General features: G+C 48.3%; 1 protein-coding gene and 1 non-coding gene across 5 annotated transcripts in view; one reads left to right on the forward strand and one right to left on the reverse strand.

Annotated features, from left to right (window-relative positions):
* HTT (huntingtin) overlaps nt 1-14816 on the forward strand; it is a 202494-nt gene that overhangs the window by 28394 nt on the left and 159284 nt on the right. The window contains exon 1 of one of the 4 annotated variants that reach the window (XM_016951204.3): nt 4015-4411. The exons of 1 other annotated variant lie outside the window; for it this stretch is intronic. In XM_016951204.3, coding sequence (XP_016806693.3) covers nt 4182-4411 — 230 coding nt within the window. In that variant the 5' untranslated portion in view covers nt 4015-4181. Of the gene's footprint in view, nt 1-4014; nt 4412-5075; nt 5178-6936; nt 7673-14816 lie in introns of those variants that run through there. 2 more of the 4 variants (XM_016951206.4, XM_016951205.4) reach the window with 2 other exon arrangements.
* Nucleotides 7788-7849, reverse strand: LOC112209085 (U7 small nuclear RNA). Its single transcript, XR_002943755.1, has one exon. It is a non-coding gene; the product is annotated as a U7 small nuclear RNA (small nuclear RNA).

Below are 14816 nucleotides of genomic sequence, written 5' to 3' on the forward strand. Positions count from 1 at the left end.
GTGTACGCTGTTTTTTCTTTAGAATGGGGGAGGTTATCAGGCTCTACATGGTGTGTAGTCGGCTAACATGTTGTAAGCCTTTCCCTGTGTCACAAGTGCTCATCTGGAACAGGATTCTAATGACTGCCTGTGGCTATGGTGGGATTCATTTAACTCAGCTCCTTCTGCCCAGCATCTATCTTTTTTCCATCTTTTGTCCTAAGTGTTGCTACAATAAATCATTGATCACACACGCCTGACTGTTTGCATAGGATAAATTACGGGAAATGTTTTTGCTGTTCAGGGACTGTGCCCATTTTTAGGCTTCAGAGACACCATGCCAGACTGCCCAGTATTGATCTTTACTCTTTTTAGATGATGCCAAACTTTTCTGTGAACTTTAAAAACCTGTGAGTCCATTTCTGTAAGTCTTTCACATTAGATTTCCTGTCAGGATGATAGTCAATTCTAGGCAGATGATGTTTTCTCAGCCATGGCTGAAGCAGTTGTGATTTGTTGTGGCCATGTAAAGGCCCGATGATCCATTGCCTCCCTGGATGGGTTGGAATAATTTGGTTTAGGAGCATATAACAGAATGACCTGGAGTCACAGCAGCTCAGACGGAAGTGTATTTCTCCCTTACAGATGAAAGAATTCCAGGCCAGGCTGGAATGACAGCTGCATACAGTCATCTGGGCCCCCTCCTTCCAGCTCCCATCACCCCAGGATGTGGCTTTTATGCTCATGATCCAAAATGGCTGCTCAAGTCCCAGCCAACACATCCCATTCCAGGGAGCAGGAAAAAGGTGTGTGTATCCCTTCATTTTATGTGATTCCTTTCTAGAAGTACTACTCATTACTTCTGCTTGCATCTCCCTGGCTAGCACGCACTTAGTTATATGGCCATAGCTAGCTGAAGGAAGGACAGGGACTGTCGTACACTAGCTAAGAGGCAAACTGCTTAGATAAAAAGGTCTCTAAAGAAGGTCAGAGTGGCTGCTAGGGTGCAACTCTATTACTTATTGTTATGGGATGAACTGTGTCCCTCATTCAGGTTGATGTCTTAACCCCCAGAACCTCAGAATGGGATTGTATTTGGAGACAGGTTCTTTAAGGAGGTAAGGAGGCTAAAATGAGATCATTAGGGTGGGCCATAATCCGACTGATGTCTTACAAGAAGAGATTAGCACACGGACATGCTCAGAGGGACGGCCACATGAGGACACCGGGAAAGGCGGCTGTCTGCAAGTCAAGGACAGGGCTCAGGAGAAACCAACCTTGCCAACACCTTCATCTCGGACTTCTAGCCTCTAGGACCACGAGAAGATACATTTCTGTTGTTGAAGCTGCCCGGTCTGTGGCACTTTGTTATGGCAGCCCAAGCAAACAAATACACTCATCTGCTGCTGGGGCAAATCACCCCAGCACTGTGGCTTGGCAGCACACATGTCTAGTCATATAGTTATATGTAGTTACGTGTAGAGCCATATGTATCGTCACACAGTTCTGTGGGTCAGGAATTTGGACCCAGCTTAACCAGCTCCACTTCTCGCCAGGGTTCAGTCAAATACCAGCTGCCTCCCACCTGAGAGCTCAACCGGGGAAGGGTCCCTTTCCAATCTCACATGGTGTTGGCAGGATCCAGTTCCTCATGGCCTGCTGGACTGAGAGCCTCAGTTCTCACTGCCTGTTGGCCAGAGGCCACCTTTATGTCCTCGCCATGTGGGCCTCTCCAACATGGCAGCTGACTTCATCAGAGCATCCATGCCAAGAAGGCAACAGAGAGTGCCAGGGAGACTGAAGTCATACCCTTTTGCGACCTAGTCATGGGGTGACATTCCATCACCTTTGCCCATTGGTTACAAGCAGGCCACCAGGTACAGCCCAAGCTCACGGGGAGGGGTCATACAAGGGTGTCAATACCAGGAGGTGAGGGGTGCTGGGGCCATCTTATGAGTCTACCCACTGAGGTAACTAACAACCTTGAGGCCTGGCACAGTGGACAAAGGCCCTTATTAACAGCAGAGAACTGGGAACTTTATTATTTATTTATTTTTGAGACAGAGTCTCACTCTTGTCACCCAGGCTGGAGTGCAATGGCATGATCTTGGCTCACTGCAACCTCCACCTCCCGGGTTCAAGCAATTCTCCTGCCTCAGCCACCGGAGTAGCTGGGACTACAGGCATGCACCACTACACCCGGCTAATTTTTGTATTTTTAGTAGAGACAGGGTTTCGCCATGTTGGCCAGGCTGGTCTCGAACTCCTGACCTCTGGTGATCTGCCTGCCTTGGCCTCCCAAAGTGCTGGGATTACAGGCGTGAGCCACCGCACCTGGCTGGAACTTAATTTTTTTAGAGACAGTGTCGCTCTATCACCCAAGCTGGAGTGCAGTGGTGCAATCCTAGCTCACTTGCAGCCTCAAATTCCTGGGTTCAGGTGATCCTCCCACATCAGCCTCCCAAGAACTGGGAACTAACGGCTGTTTCTCTGCTGTCCTTCTCAAGAAAAGGGAGGCTACTGCTACCCCACTGGGGACAATGCTGAGTTTCCCTTTAGGACAGGCTCTGAGACAAGGCGGAGGTGCTGTTTGTGGCCACAGAGCAGGGGACTCTGGGTTGCAGGTGTGGCCTGGCTAAAGTAGGCTTTAGTGGGCTCCTCTCTGCCTGCATCACCCCCCGGCTGGGCGGTTGTCTCTGAGGCCAACCCTACTCCCTGCTGGGCAGGCTGGACAGCTGCCCTCTCCGTTTGCCCCTCTACCACCCAAAAGGCGGGAGGCTCTGGAGACCAGGACCCTGCCCGCCCCGGCCTGTGTCCCAGGCGTGAGGGGGTGCCCCACAGACCTCTGCTGAGCTGCTGCTGAATGACGCCCCTTGGGGGTCCTGCCAGAAGGTCAGAGCAGGGGTGCGCTCCCATAAAGAAACGCCCCCAGGTCGGGACTCATTCCTGTGGGCGGCATCTTGTGGCCATAGCTGCTTCTCGCTGCACTAATCACAGTGCCTCTGTGGGCAGCAGGCGCTGACCACCCAGGCCTGCCCCAGACCCTCTCCTCCCTTCCGGGGCGCTGCGCTGGGACCGATGGGGGGCGCCAGGCCTGTGGACACCGCCCTGCAGGGGCCTCTCCAGCTCACTGGGGGTGGCGGGGGGTCACACTTGGGGTCCTCAGGTCGTGCCGACCACGCGCATTCTCTGCGCTCTGCGCAGGGGCTCGCCCACCCTCTCCCAGTGCAGGGAGCCCCCCAGCAGGCTCCCCGCAGGGCTGTCCGGGTGAGCATGGCTCTGGCCACGGGCCAGTGTGGCGGGAGGGCAAACCCCGAGGCCACCTCGGCTCAGAGTCCACGGCCGGCTCTCGCCCCGCTCCAGGCGTCGGCGGGGGATCCTTTCCGCATGGGCCTGCGCCCGCGCTCGGCGCCCCCTCCATGGCCCCGCCCCGTCCTTCATGGGCGAGCCCCTCCATGGCCCTGCCCCTCCGCGCCCCACCCCTCCCTCGCCCCACCTCTCACCTTCCTGCCCCGCCCCCAGCCTCCCCGCCCCTCACCGGCCAGTCCCCTCCCCTATCCCGCTCCGCCCCTCAGCCGCCCCGCCCCTCAGCCGGCCTGCCTAATGTCCCCGTCCCCAGCATCGCCCCGCCCCGCCCCCGCCTCGCCCCGCCCCTCAGGCGCCCTCCCTGCTGTGCCCCGCCCCGGCCTCGCCACGCCCCCACCTCGCCACGCCCCCCGCATCGCCACGCCCCCCCGCATCGCCACGCCCCCATTACCATGCAGTCCCGCCCCATCCCTTCCTCGTCCCGCCTCGCCGCGACACTTCACAGCTTCGCCTCACCCCATTACAGTCTCGCCACGCCCCGTCCCCTCTCCGTTGAGCCCCGCGCCTTCGCCCGGGTGGGGCGCTGCCCTGTCAGCGGCCTTGCTCTGTGAGGCAGAACCTGCGGGGGCAGGGGCGGGCTGGTTCCCTGGCCAGCCATTGGCAGAGTCCGCAGGCTAGGGCTGTCAATCATGCTGGCCGTCGTGGCCCCGCCTCCGCCGGTGCGGCGTCTGGGACGCAAGGCGCCGTGGGGGCTGCCGGGACGGGTCCAAGATGGACGGCCGCTCAGGTTCCGCTTGTACCTGCGGCCCAGAGCCCCATTCATTGCCCCGGTGCTGAGCGGCGCCGCGAGTTGGCCCGAGGCCTCCGGGGACTGCCGTGCCGGGCGGGAGACCGCCATGGCGACCCTGGAAAAGCTGATGAAGGCCTTCGAGTCCCTCAAGTCCTTCCAGCAGCAGCAGCAGCAGCAGCAGCAGCAACAGCCGCCACCGCCGCCGCCGCCGCTGCCTCCTCAGCTTCCTCAGCCGCCGCCGCAGGCACAGCCGCTGCTGCCTCAGCCGCAGCCGCCCCCGCCGCCGCCTCCGCCGCCACCCGGCCCGGCTGTGGCTGAGGAGCCGCTGCACCGACCGTGAGTTTGGGCCCGCTGCAGCTCCCTGTCCCGGCGGGTCCCAGGCTACGGCGGGGATGGCGGTAACCCTGCAGCCTGCGGGCCGGCGACACGAACCCCCGGGCCCGCAGAGACAGAGTGACCCAGCAACCCAGAGCCCATGAGGGACACCCGCCCCCTCCTGCGGCGAGGCCTTCCCCCACTTCAGCCCCACTCCCGCACTTTGGTCTTCCCTTGTCCTCCCGCGAGGGGAGGCAGAGCCTTGTTGGGGCCTGTCCTGAATTCACCGAGGGGAGTCACGGCCTCAGCCCTTTCGCCCTTCGCAGGATGCGAAGAGTTGGGGCGAGAACTTGTTTCTTTTTATTTGCGAGAAACCAGGGCGGGGGTTCTTTTAACTGCGTTGTGAAGAGAACTTGGAAGAGCCGAGATTTGCTCAGTGCCACTTCCCTCTTCTAGTCTGAGAGGGAAGAGGGCTGGGGGCGCGGGACACTTCGAGAGGAGGCGGGGTTTGGAGCTGGAGAGATGTGGAGGCAGTGGATGACATAATGCTTTTAGGACGCCTCGGCGGGAGTGGCGGGGCGGGGAGTGAGGGCGCGTCCAATGGGAGATTTCTTTTCCTAGTGGCACTTAAAACAGCCTGAGATTTGAGGCTCTTCCTACATTCTCAGGACATTTCATTTAGTTCATGATCACGGTGGTAGTAACACGATTTTAAGCACCACCTAAGAGACCTGCTCATCTAAGCGCAAGTTGGTCTGCAGGCATTTGAATGCGTTGTGGTTGCCAAGTAAGTGGTGAACTTACGTGGTGATTAATGAAGTTATCTTAAATATTAGGAAGAGTTGATTGAAGTTTTTTGCCTATGTGTGTTGGGAATAAAACCAACACGTTGCTGATGGGGAGGTTAATTGCCGAGGGATGAATGAGGTGCACATTTTACCAGTATTCCAGTCAGGCTTGCCAGAATACGGGGGGTCCGCAGACTCCGTGGGCATCTCAGATGTGCCAGTGAAAGGGTTTCTGTTTGCTTCATTGCTGACAGCTTGTTACTTTTTGGAAGCTAGGGGTCTCTGTTGCTTGTTCTTGGGGAGAATTTTTGAAACAGGAAAAGAGAGATCATTAAAACATCTAGCGGAACCCCAGGACTTTCCCTGGAAGTCTGTGTGTCGAGTGTACAGCAGGAGTTAGGAAGTACTCTGCTGCAGTTCAGGCCTTTCTCTTACCTCTCAGTATTCTATTTCCGATCTGGGTGTGTACCAGATGGCATTTGGTTAGAATATCTCTATTAAGACTGATTAATTTTTAGTAATATTTCTTGTTCTTTGTTTCTGTTACGATCCTTGTCTCGTCTTCAAAGTTTAATTAGAAAATGATTCGGAGAGCAGTGTTAGCTTATTTGTTGGAATAAAATTTAGGAATAAATTATTCTAAAGGATGGAAAAACTTTTTGGATATTTGGAGAAATTTTAAAACAATTTGGCTTATCTCTTCAGTAAGTAATTTCTCGTCCAGAAATTTACTGTGGTGCTTTTCTAGGAGGTAGGTGTCATAAAAGTTCACACATTGCATGTATCTTGTGTAAACACTAAACAGGGCTCCTGATGGGAAGGAAGACCTTTCTGCTGGGCTGCTTCAGACACTTGATCATTCTAAAAATATGCCTTCTCTTTCTTATGCTGATTTGACAGAACCTGCATTTGCTTATCTTCAAAATATGGGTATCAAGAAATTTCCTTTGCTGCCTTGACAAAGGAGATAGATTTTGTTTCATTACTTTAAGGTAATATATGATTACCTTATTTAAAAAATTTAATCAGGACTGGCAAGGTGGCTTACACCTTTAATCCGAGCACTTTGGGAGGCCTAGGTGGACTAATCACCTGAGGTCAGGAGTTTGAGACCAGCCTGGCTAACATGGTGAAACCCTGTCTCTACTAAAAATACAAAAATTAGCTGGTCATGGTGGCACGTGCCTGTAATCCAAGCTACCTGGGAGGCTGAGGCAGGAAAATCGCTTGAACCTGGGAGGCGGAGTCTGCAGTGAGTTGAAATCACGCCACTGCACTCCAGCCTGGGTGACAGAGCGAGACTCTATCTCAAAAAAATTTTTTTTTAAATGTATTATTTTTGCGTAATACATTGACATGACACAAATTCTGTAATTACAAAAGGGCAATAATTAAAATATCTTCCTTCCACCCCTTTCCTCTGAGTACCTAACTTTGTCCCCAAGAACAAGCACTATTACAGTTCTTCATGTATCCTGCCAGATATAATCTGTTCATATTGTAAGATAGATTTAAAATGCTCTAAAAACAAAAGTAGTTTAGAATAATATATATATATATTTTTTGAGATGTAGTCTCACATTGTCGCCCAGGCTGGAGTGCAGTGATACAATCTCGGCTCACTGCAGTCTCTGCCTCCCAGGTTCAAACGCTTCTCCTGCCTCAGCCTTCTGAGTAGCTGGGATTACAGGCGCCCACCACCATGTCCAGCTAATTTTTGTATTTTTAGTAGAGATGGGGTTTCACCATGTTGGCCAGGCTGGTCTTGAACTCCTGACCTTGTGATCTGTCCACCTCGGCCTCCCAAAGTGCTGAGATTACAGGTGTGAGCCACCATGCCTGGCTAGAATAATAACTTTTAAAGGTTCTTAGCATGCTCTGAAATCAACTGCATTAGGTTTATTTATAGTTTTATAGTTATTTTAAATAAAATGCATATTTGTCATATTTCTCTGTATTTTGCTGTTGAGAAAGGAGGTATTCACTAATTTTGAGTAACAAACACTGCTCACAAAGTTTGGATTTTGGCAGTTCTGTTCATGTGCTTCAGCCAAAAAATCCTCTTCTCAAAGTAAGATTGACTAAAGCAATTTAGAAAGTATCTGTTCTGTTTTTATGGCTCTTGCTCTTTTGTGTGGAACTGTGGTGTCACGCCATGCATGGGCCTCAGTTTATGAGTGTATGTGCTCTGCTCAGCATACAGGATGCAGGAGTTCCTTATGGGGCTGGCTGCAGGCTCAGCAAATCTAGCATGCTTGGGAGGGTCCTCACAGTAATTAGGAGGCAATTAATACTTGCTTCTGGCACTTTCTTATTCTCCTTCAGATTCCTATCTGGTGTTTCCCTGACTTTATTCATTCATCAGTAAATATTTACTAAACATGTACTATGTGCCTGGCACTGTTCTAGGTGCAGGGCTCAGCAGTGAGCAGACAAAGCTCTGCCCTCATGAAGCTTTCATTCTAATGAAGGACATAGACAGTAAGCAAGATAGGTAAGTAAAATATACAGTATGTTAATACGTGGAGGAACTTAAAAGCAGGGAAGGGGATAGGGAAATGTCAGGGTTAATCAAGTGTTAACTTATTTTTATTTTTAAAAAAATTGTTAAGCGCTTTCCAGCAAAACCCAGAAAGCCTGCTAGACAAATTCCAAAAGAGCTGTAGCACTAAGTGTTGACATTTTTATTTTATTTTATTTTGTTTTGTTTTTTTTGAGACAGTTCTTGCTCTATCAGCCAGGCTGGAGTGCACTAGTGTGATCTTGGCTCACTGCAACCTCTGCCTCTCGGGTTCAAGTGATTCTCATGCCTCAGCCTCCTGATTAGCTGGGATTATAGACATGCACTGCCATGCCTGGGTAATTTTTTTTTTTCCCCCCCGAGACGGAGTCTTGCTCTGTTGCCCAGGCTGGAGTGCAGTGGCGCAATCTCGGCTCACTGCAAGCTCCGCCTCCCGGGTTCACGCCATTCTCCTGCCTCAGCCTCCCAAGTAGCTGGGACTACAGGCGCCTGCCACCACGCCCAGCTAATTTTTTGTATTTTTAGTAGAGACGGGGTTTCACCGTGTTAGCCAGGATGATCTCGATCTCCTGACCTCGTCATCAGCTGACCTTGTGATCCGCCCACCTCGGCCTCCCGAAGTGCTGGGATTACAGGCATGAGCCACTGTGCCCGGCCATGCCTGGGTAATTTTTGTATTTTTAGTAGAGACGGGGTTTTGCCACGATGGGCAGGCTGGTCTCGAACTCCCGGCCTCATGTGATCTACCTGCCTTGGCCTCCCAAAGTGCTAGGATTACAGGCATGAGCCACCATGCCTGGCCAGTGTTGATATTTTAAATACGGTGTTCAGGGAAGGTCCACTGAGAAGACAGCTTTTTTTTTTTTTTTGGGTTGGGGGGCAAGGTCTTGCTCTTTAACCCAGGCTGGAATGCAGTATCACTATCGTAGCTCACTTCAGCCTTGAACTCCTGGGCTCAAGTGATCCTCCCACCTCGACCTCACAACGTGTTGGGACTATAGGTGTGAGCCATCACACCTGGCCAGATGATGGCTTTTGAGTAAAGACCTCAAGCGAGTTAAGAGTCTAGTGTAAGGGTGTATGAAGTAGTGGTATTCCAGATGGGGGGAGCAGGTCCAAAATCTTCCTGTTTCAGGAATAGCAAGGATGTCATTTTAGTTGGGTGAATTGAGTGAGGGGGACATTTGTAGTAAGAGGTAAGGTCCAAGAGGTCAAGGGAGTGCCATATCAGACCAATACTACTTGCCTTGTAGATGGAATAAAGATATTGGCATTTATGTGAGTGAGATGGGATGTCACTGGAGGATTAGAGCAGAGGAGTAGCATGATCTGAATTTCATTCTTAAGTGAACTCTGGCTGACAACAGAGTGAAGGGGAACACCGGCAAAAGCAGAAACCAGTTAGGAAGCCACTGCAGTGCTCAGATAAGCATGGTGGGTTCTGTCAGGGTACCGGCTGTGGGCTGTGGGCAGTGTGAGGAGTGACTGACTGGATTTTGAATGCGGAACCAATTGCACTTGTTGAACTCCGCTAAGTATAACAATTTAGCAGTAGCTTGCGTTATCAGGTTTGTATTCAGCTGCAAGTAACAGAAAATCCTGCTGCAATAGCTTAAACTGGTAACAAGCAAGAGCTTATCAGAAGACAAAAATAAGTCTGGGGAAATTCAACAATAAGTTAAGGAACCCAGGCTCTTTCTTTTTTTTTTTTTTGAAACGGAGTTTTGCTCTTGTCACCCGGGCTGGAGTGCAATGATGTGATCTCAGCTCACTAAAACCTCCACCTCCTGGGTTCAAGTGATTCTTCTGCCTCAGCCTCCCAAGTAACTGGGATTACAGGCGTATACCACCATGCCCAGCTAATTTTTGTGTTTTTAGTAGAGATGGGGTTTCACCATGTTAGCCAGGCTAGTCTCGAACTTCTGACCTCAGGTGATCCACTCGCCTCAGCCTGCCAAAGTGCTGGGATTACAGGTGTGGGCCACTGCACCCGGTCAGAACCCAGGCTCTTTCTTATACTTAGCTTGCAAACCCTTGTTCTCATTTTTTCCCTTTGTATTTTTATTGTTGAATTGTAATAGTTCTTTATATATTCTGGATACTGGATTCTTATCAGATAGATGATTTGTAAAAACTCTCCCTTCCTTTGGATTGTCTTTTTACTTTCTTGATAGTGTCTTTTGAAGTGTAAAAGTTTTTAATTTTGATGAAGTCGAGTTTATCTATTTTGTCTTTGGTTGCTGTGCTTCAAGTGTCATATCTAAGAAATCAGTGTCTAATCCAAAGTCAAAAAGGTTTACTCCTATGTTTTCTTCTAAGAATTTTAGAGTTTTACATTTAAGTCTGATCCATTTTGAGTTAATTTTTGTATATGGTTCAGGTAGAAGTCCAACTTTATTCTTTTCCATGTGGTTATTCAGTTGTCCCAGCACTGTTTGTTGAAGAGACTATTCTTTCCCCATGGAATTATCTTAGTACCCTTGTTGAAAATTAATCGTCCTTAATTGTATAGATTTATTTCTAGACTGTCAGTTCTACCTATTGGTCTTTATGTCGATCCTGTGCCAGTACCATACAGTCTTGATTACTGAAGTTTGTGTCACAGTTTAAATTCATGAAATGTGAGTTCTCCAACTTTGTTCCTTTTCAAGATTGATTTGGCCATGCTGGGTCCCTTGCATTTCCGTACGAATTGTAGGATCAGCTTGTCAGTTTCAACAAAGAAGCCAAGTAGGATTCTGAGAGGGATTGTGTTGAATCTGTAGATCAACCTGGGGAGTATTAGCATCTTAACAATATTGTCTTCCACCTATGAACATGGGCAAACTTTGTGTAAATGGTCAGATTGTAAGTATTTTGGGCTGTGTGGGCACAGTGTCTCTGTCACAGCTACGCAGCTCTGCCATTGTAGCATGAAAGTAGCCATAAGCAATATGTATGAGTGTCTGTGTTCCAATAGAATTTTATTAATGACAAGGAAATTTGAATTTCATATAATTTTCACCTGTCATGAGATAGTATTTGATTTTTTTGGTCAACCATTTAAAAATGTAAAAACATTTCTTAGCTTGTGAACTAGCCAAAAATATGCAGGTTATAGTTTTCCCACTCCTAGGTTAAAATATGATAGGACCACATTTGGAAAGCATTTCTTTTTTTTTTTTTTTTTTGAGACGGAGTTTCTCTCTTGTTGCCCAGGCTGGAGTGCAGTGGCGCGATCTCGGCTCACTGCAACCTCTGCCTCCCAGGTTCAAGACATCCTCCTGCAGGAACTCCCTAGTAGCTGGGATTACAGGCATGCGCCACCACACCCGGCTAATTTTGTATTTTTAGTAGAGACGGGGTTTCTCCATGTTGGTCAGGCTGGTCTTGAACTCCTGACCTCAGGTGATCCACCCGCCTTGACCTCCCAAAGTGCTGGGATTACAGGGTGTGAGCCACCACACCCTGCTGGAAAGCATTTCTTTTTTGGCTGTTTTTGTTTTTTTTTTAAACTAGTGTTGAAAATTATAAAAGTTACACATATACATTATAAAAATATCTTCAAGCAGCACAGATGAAAAACAAAGCCCTTCTTGCAAGTCTGTCATCTTTGTCTAACTTCCTAAGAACAAAAGTGTTTCTTGTGTCTTCTTCCTAGATTTTAATATGCATATACAAGCATTTAAATGTGTCATTTTTTGTTTGCTTGACTGAGATCACATTACATGTGTATTTTTTTTACTTAACAATGTGTCATAGATATTGTTCCATAGCAGTACCTGTAATTCTTATTAATTGCTATGTAATATTTTAGAATTTCTTTTTAAAAGAGGACTTTTGGAGATGTAAAGGCAAAGGTCTCACATTTTTGTGGCTGTAGAATGTGCTGGTGACATATTCTCTCTACCTTGAGAAGTCCCCATCCCCATCACCTCCATTTCCTGTAAATAAGTCAACCACTTGATCAACTACCTTTGAATGGATCCACACTCAAAACATTTAGTCTTATTCAGACAACAAGGAGGAAAAATAAAATACCTTATAAAGCACTGTTTAATATTGTATTAAATTGGATCAATTTGGGTGCTAGAATGTATGTTAGAGACATGATATGTCCATAGGTCCTTGCTATCACAGTGAGGTCTCAGGGACAGTAGTTTGGTATCATTTGGGATCTCATAAGCAGACTCTCTGCTTGACCTGACAAATCAGAGTCTGTGTTTTAACAGGTTCAGTGAGTGACTTACATGCACATTGGAGTTTGGGAAGCTCCACTGTAGGTGCTTAGACCTTACCTTTGTTGTTGCTAATAACAGTGCAAGCATTTGGGAGGAAGACCTGTGTTGCTCATATATGTCCAGGTGTAGCTGAGGTGGCCTTGCTTATCTGCTGTAGGGCCGTTGAGCATTTGTGTAGCTGTGATGAGTGAGCTGAGGTGAGCCTGCGGAGAGCTCCCAGCCATTGGTAGTGGGACTCGCTTAGATGAACTGGAAGGACCGTTTCATCTGAGCACCCACTATGGAGAAAAACAACCAAATGAGGGGAGAGACAATGTGCAATTTTATTTAGGGCACAAAGGAGAGCTGTGGTTAGAAGGTGACATTTGAGTGGAAAGGGGGCAAGCCATGTGTATAGCGGGAGAAGAGAGGTCCAGGCAGAGTTAACAGAAGGCAGAAATGCCTTCCATGTTTGAGAACTAGTAAGGAGGCCAGTGGCTGAAGTAAGGTGAAGGGCAGAAATAAGGATGAGGCTGCGAGAGATGAGAGGTTAGAGACGAGGGTCTTGTGCACCAAGATAAGCTTGTGTGGTCAAAACAAGTAGTTTAATTTATGTTTTTAAAAGATCATTTTGGCTGGGCACAATGGTTCATGCCTGTAATACCAGTAGTTTGAGACGCTGTGGTGGGAGGATTGCCTGAGGCCAGACGACCAGCATAGCCAACATAGCAGCACCTATAAGGTCTCTACAAAACACTTTAAAAAATTAGCTGGGCATAGTGGTGTGTGCCTGTAGTCCCAGCTACTCAGGAGGCTGAGGAGGCTGGAGGATTGCTTGAGTCCAGGAGTTTGAGGCTGCAGTGAGCTATGATTATGCCACTACACTACAACCTGGGCAAGAGAGTGAGACCCTGTCTCTAAATATATATATATATATATATATATATATATATATATATATATACACACACACACACACACACACACACACACACACACACATATGTATTTAGATGAAAAGATCACTTTGACAACACCACATGCTGGTGAGGATTTAGAAAAACTAGGTCACTTACTGCTGGTGGGAATATAATATAGTACGGCCACTCTGGAAAACAGTTTGGCAGTTTGTCATAAAACTGAACATACCATTAGTATACAGCCCAGCAGCAACTACAATCCTGGGCATTAATCCTAGAGAAATGAAACCTTAATGTTCACATAAAAACCTATACTCAAGTATGCATAGCAGCTTTACCCATAATATCTAAGAACTGGAATCAGCTCAGATGTCCTTCAACAGGTGAATGGTTAAACTACTCAGTAATAAAAAGGAATGAGCTACTGATAGCATGCAACAGTTTAGGTGAAGTTATGCTAATGAAAAAAGCCAATCCCAAAAGGTTATACTTACTGTATGATTCTATGTTTTTTTGCAATGGCACAGTTTTAGGGATGGAGAATAGATTAGTGGTTGCCTGGGGTTAGAGATGGGGTAGTAGAGTAGGTTAGGGGTGGCAGAGGAGAGAAAAGAGAGGGAGGTGAATGTAGTTATAAAAGGACAACACAGGGGGATACTTGTAATGGAAATGCTTTGTCTTTTTTTTTTTTTTTTTTTTTGGTGACAGAGTCTTGCTCTGTTGCCCAGGCTGGAGTGCAGTGGCATGATCTTTTCTCACTGCAACCTCTGCCTCCTGGGTTCAAGTGATACTTGTGTCTCAGTCTCCCATGTTCAGAGTGAAACAAACCAGAGGTAATGTTCATCCAAATAATCCAACACACATGACATTAAAACATCAAGATCAGGTCGGACGTGGTGGCTCATGCCTGTAATCCCAGCACTTTTGGGAGGCCAAGGTGGGCAGATCACTTGAGGTCAGGAGTTCAAGACCAGCCGGGCCAACATGATGAAACTCCATCTTGACTAAAAATACAAAAATTAGCCGGGCATGGTGGTGTGCACCTGTAGTCCCAGCTACTTGGGAGGCTGAGGCAAGAGAACTGCTTGAACCCGAGGGGCAGAGGTTGCAGTGAGCTGAGAGTGCGCCATTGCACTTCAGCCTGTGTGACAGAGTAAGACTCCATCTCCAAAAAAAAAAAAAAAAACCAAGATCAATTAAAATACAGCATTACTGGGCCGGGTGTGGTGGCTCACACCTGTAATCCCAGCACTTTGGGAGGCCGAGATGGGCAGATCACGAGGTCAGGAGATCCAGACCATCCCGGCTAACACGGTGAAACCCCGTCTCTACTAAAAAATACAAAAAAATTAGCCGGGTATAGTGGTGGGTGCCTGTAGTCCCAGCTACTTGGGAGGCTGAGGCAGGAGAATGGTGTGAACCCGGGAGGCGGAGCTGGCAGTGAGCCGAGATCGCACCACTGCACTCCAGCATGGGCGACTGAGCGAGACTCCGTCTCAAAAAAAAAAAAAAAAAAAAAAAAAAATAGAATGCTGTAGTGTCCTTGAGTTTACATGCCCCTCCTTACGCTTGTGTGCCCGTGCAGATTGCTTGATTACACAATTAGAGGAGGCTGGCTGAGGTTTGTTTTAATTTTTTTTTTTTTTTGAGACAGTCTGGCTCTGTTCCCCAGGCTAGAGTGCAATGGCGCAATCTTGGTGCACTGCAACCTCTGCCTCCTGGGTTCAAGCAATTCTTCTGCTGCAGCCTCCCGAGTAGCTGGGATTATAGGTGCCCGCCACCACGCCCAACTATTTTTTGTATTTTTAATAGAGACAGGGTTTCACCATGCTGGCCAGGCTGGTCTCGAACTCCTGACCTCAGATGATCTGCCACCCCAGCCTCCCAAAGTGCTGGGATTACAGGCGTGAGCCACACCTGGCCGTTTGTTTTAATTTTGAAGGTGAAGTGAAAGTGACTACATTTACCAAAAGTGATTGAAAAGCCAGGACTGTTCTT

This window comes from Pan troglodytes, chromosome 3, assembly GCF_028858775.2.
Source record: "Pan troglodytes isolate AG18354 chromosome 3, NHGRI_mPanTro3-v2.0_pri, whole genome shotgun sequence".
NCBI lineage: Eukaryota > Metazoa > Chordata > Mammalia > Primates > Hominidae > Pan > Pan troglodytes.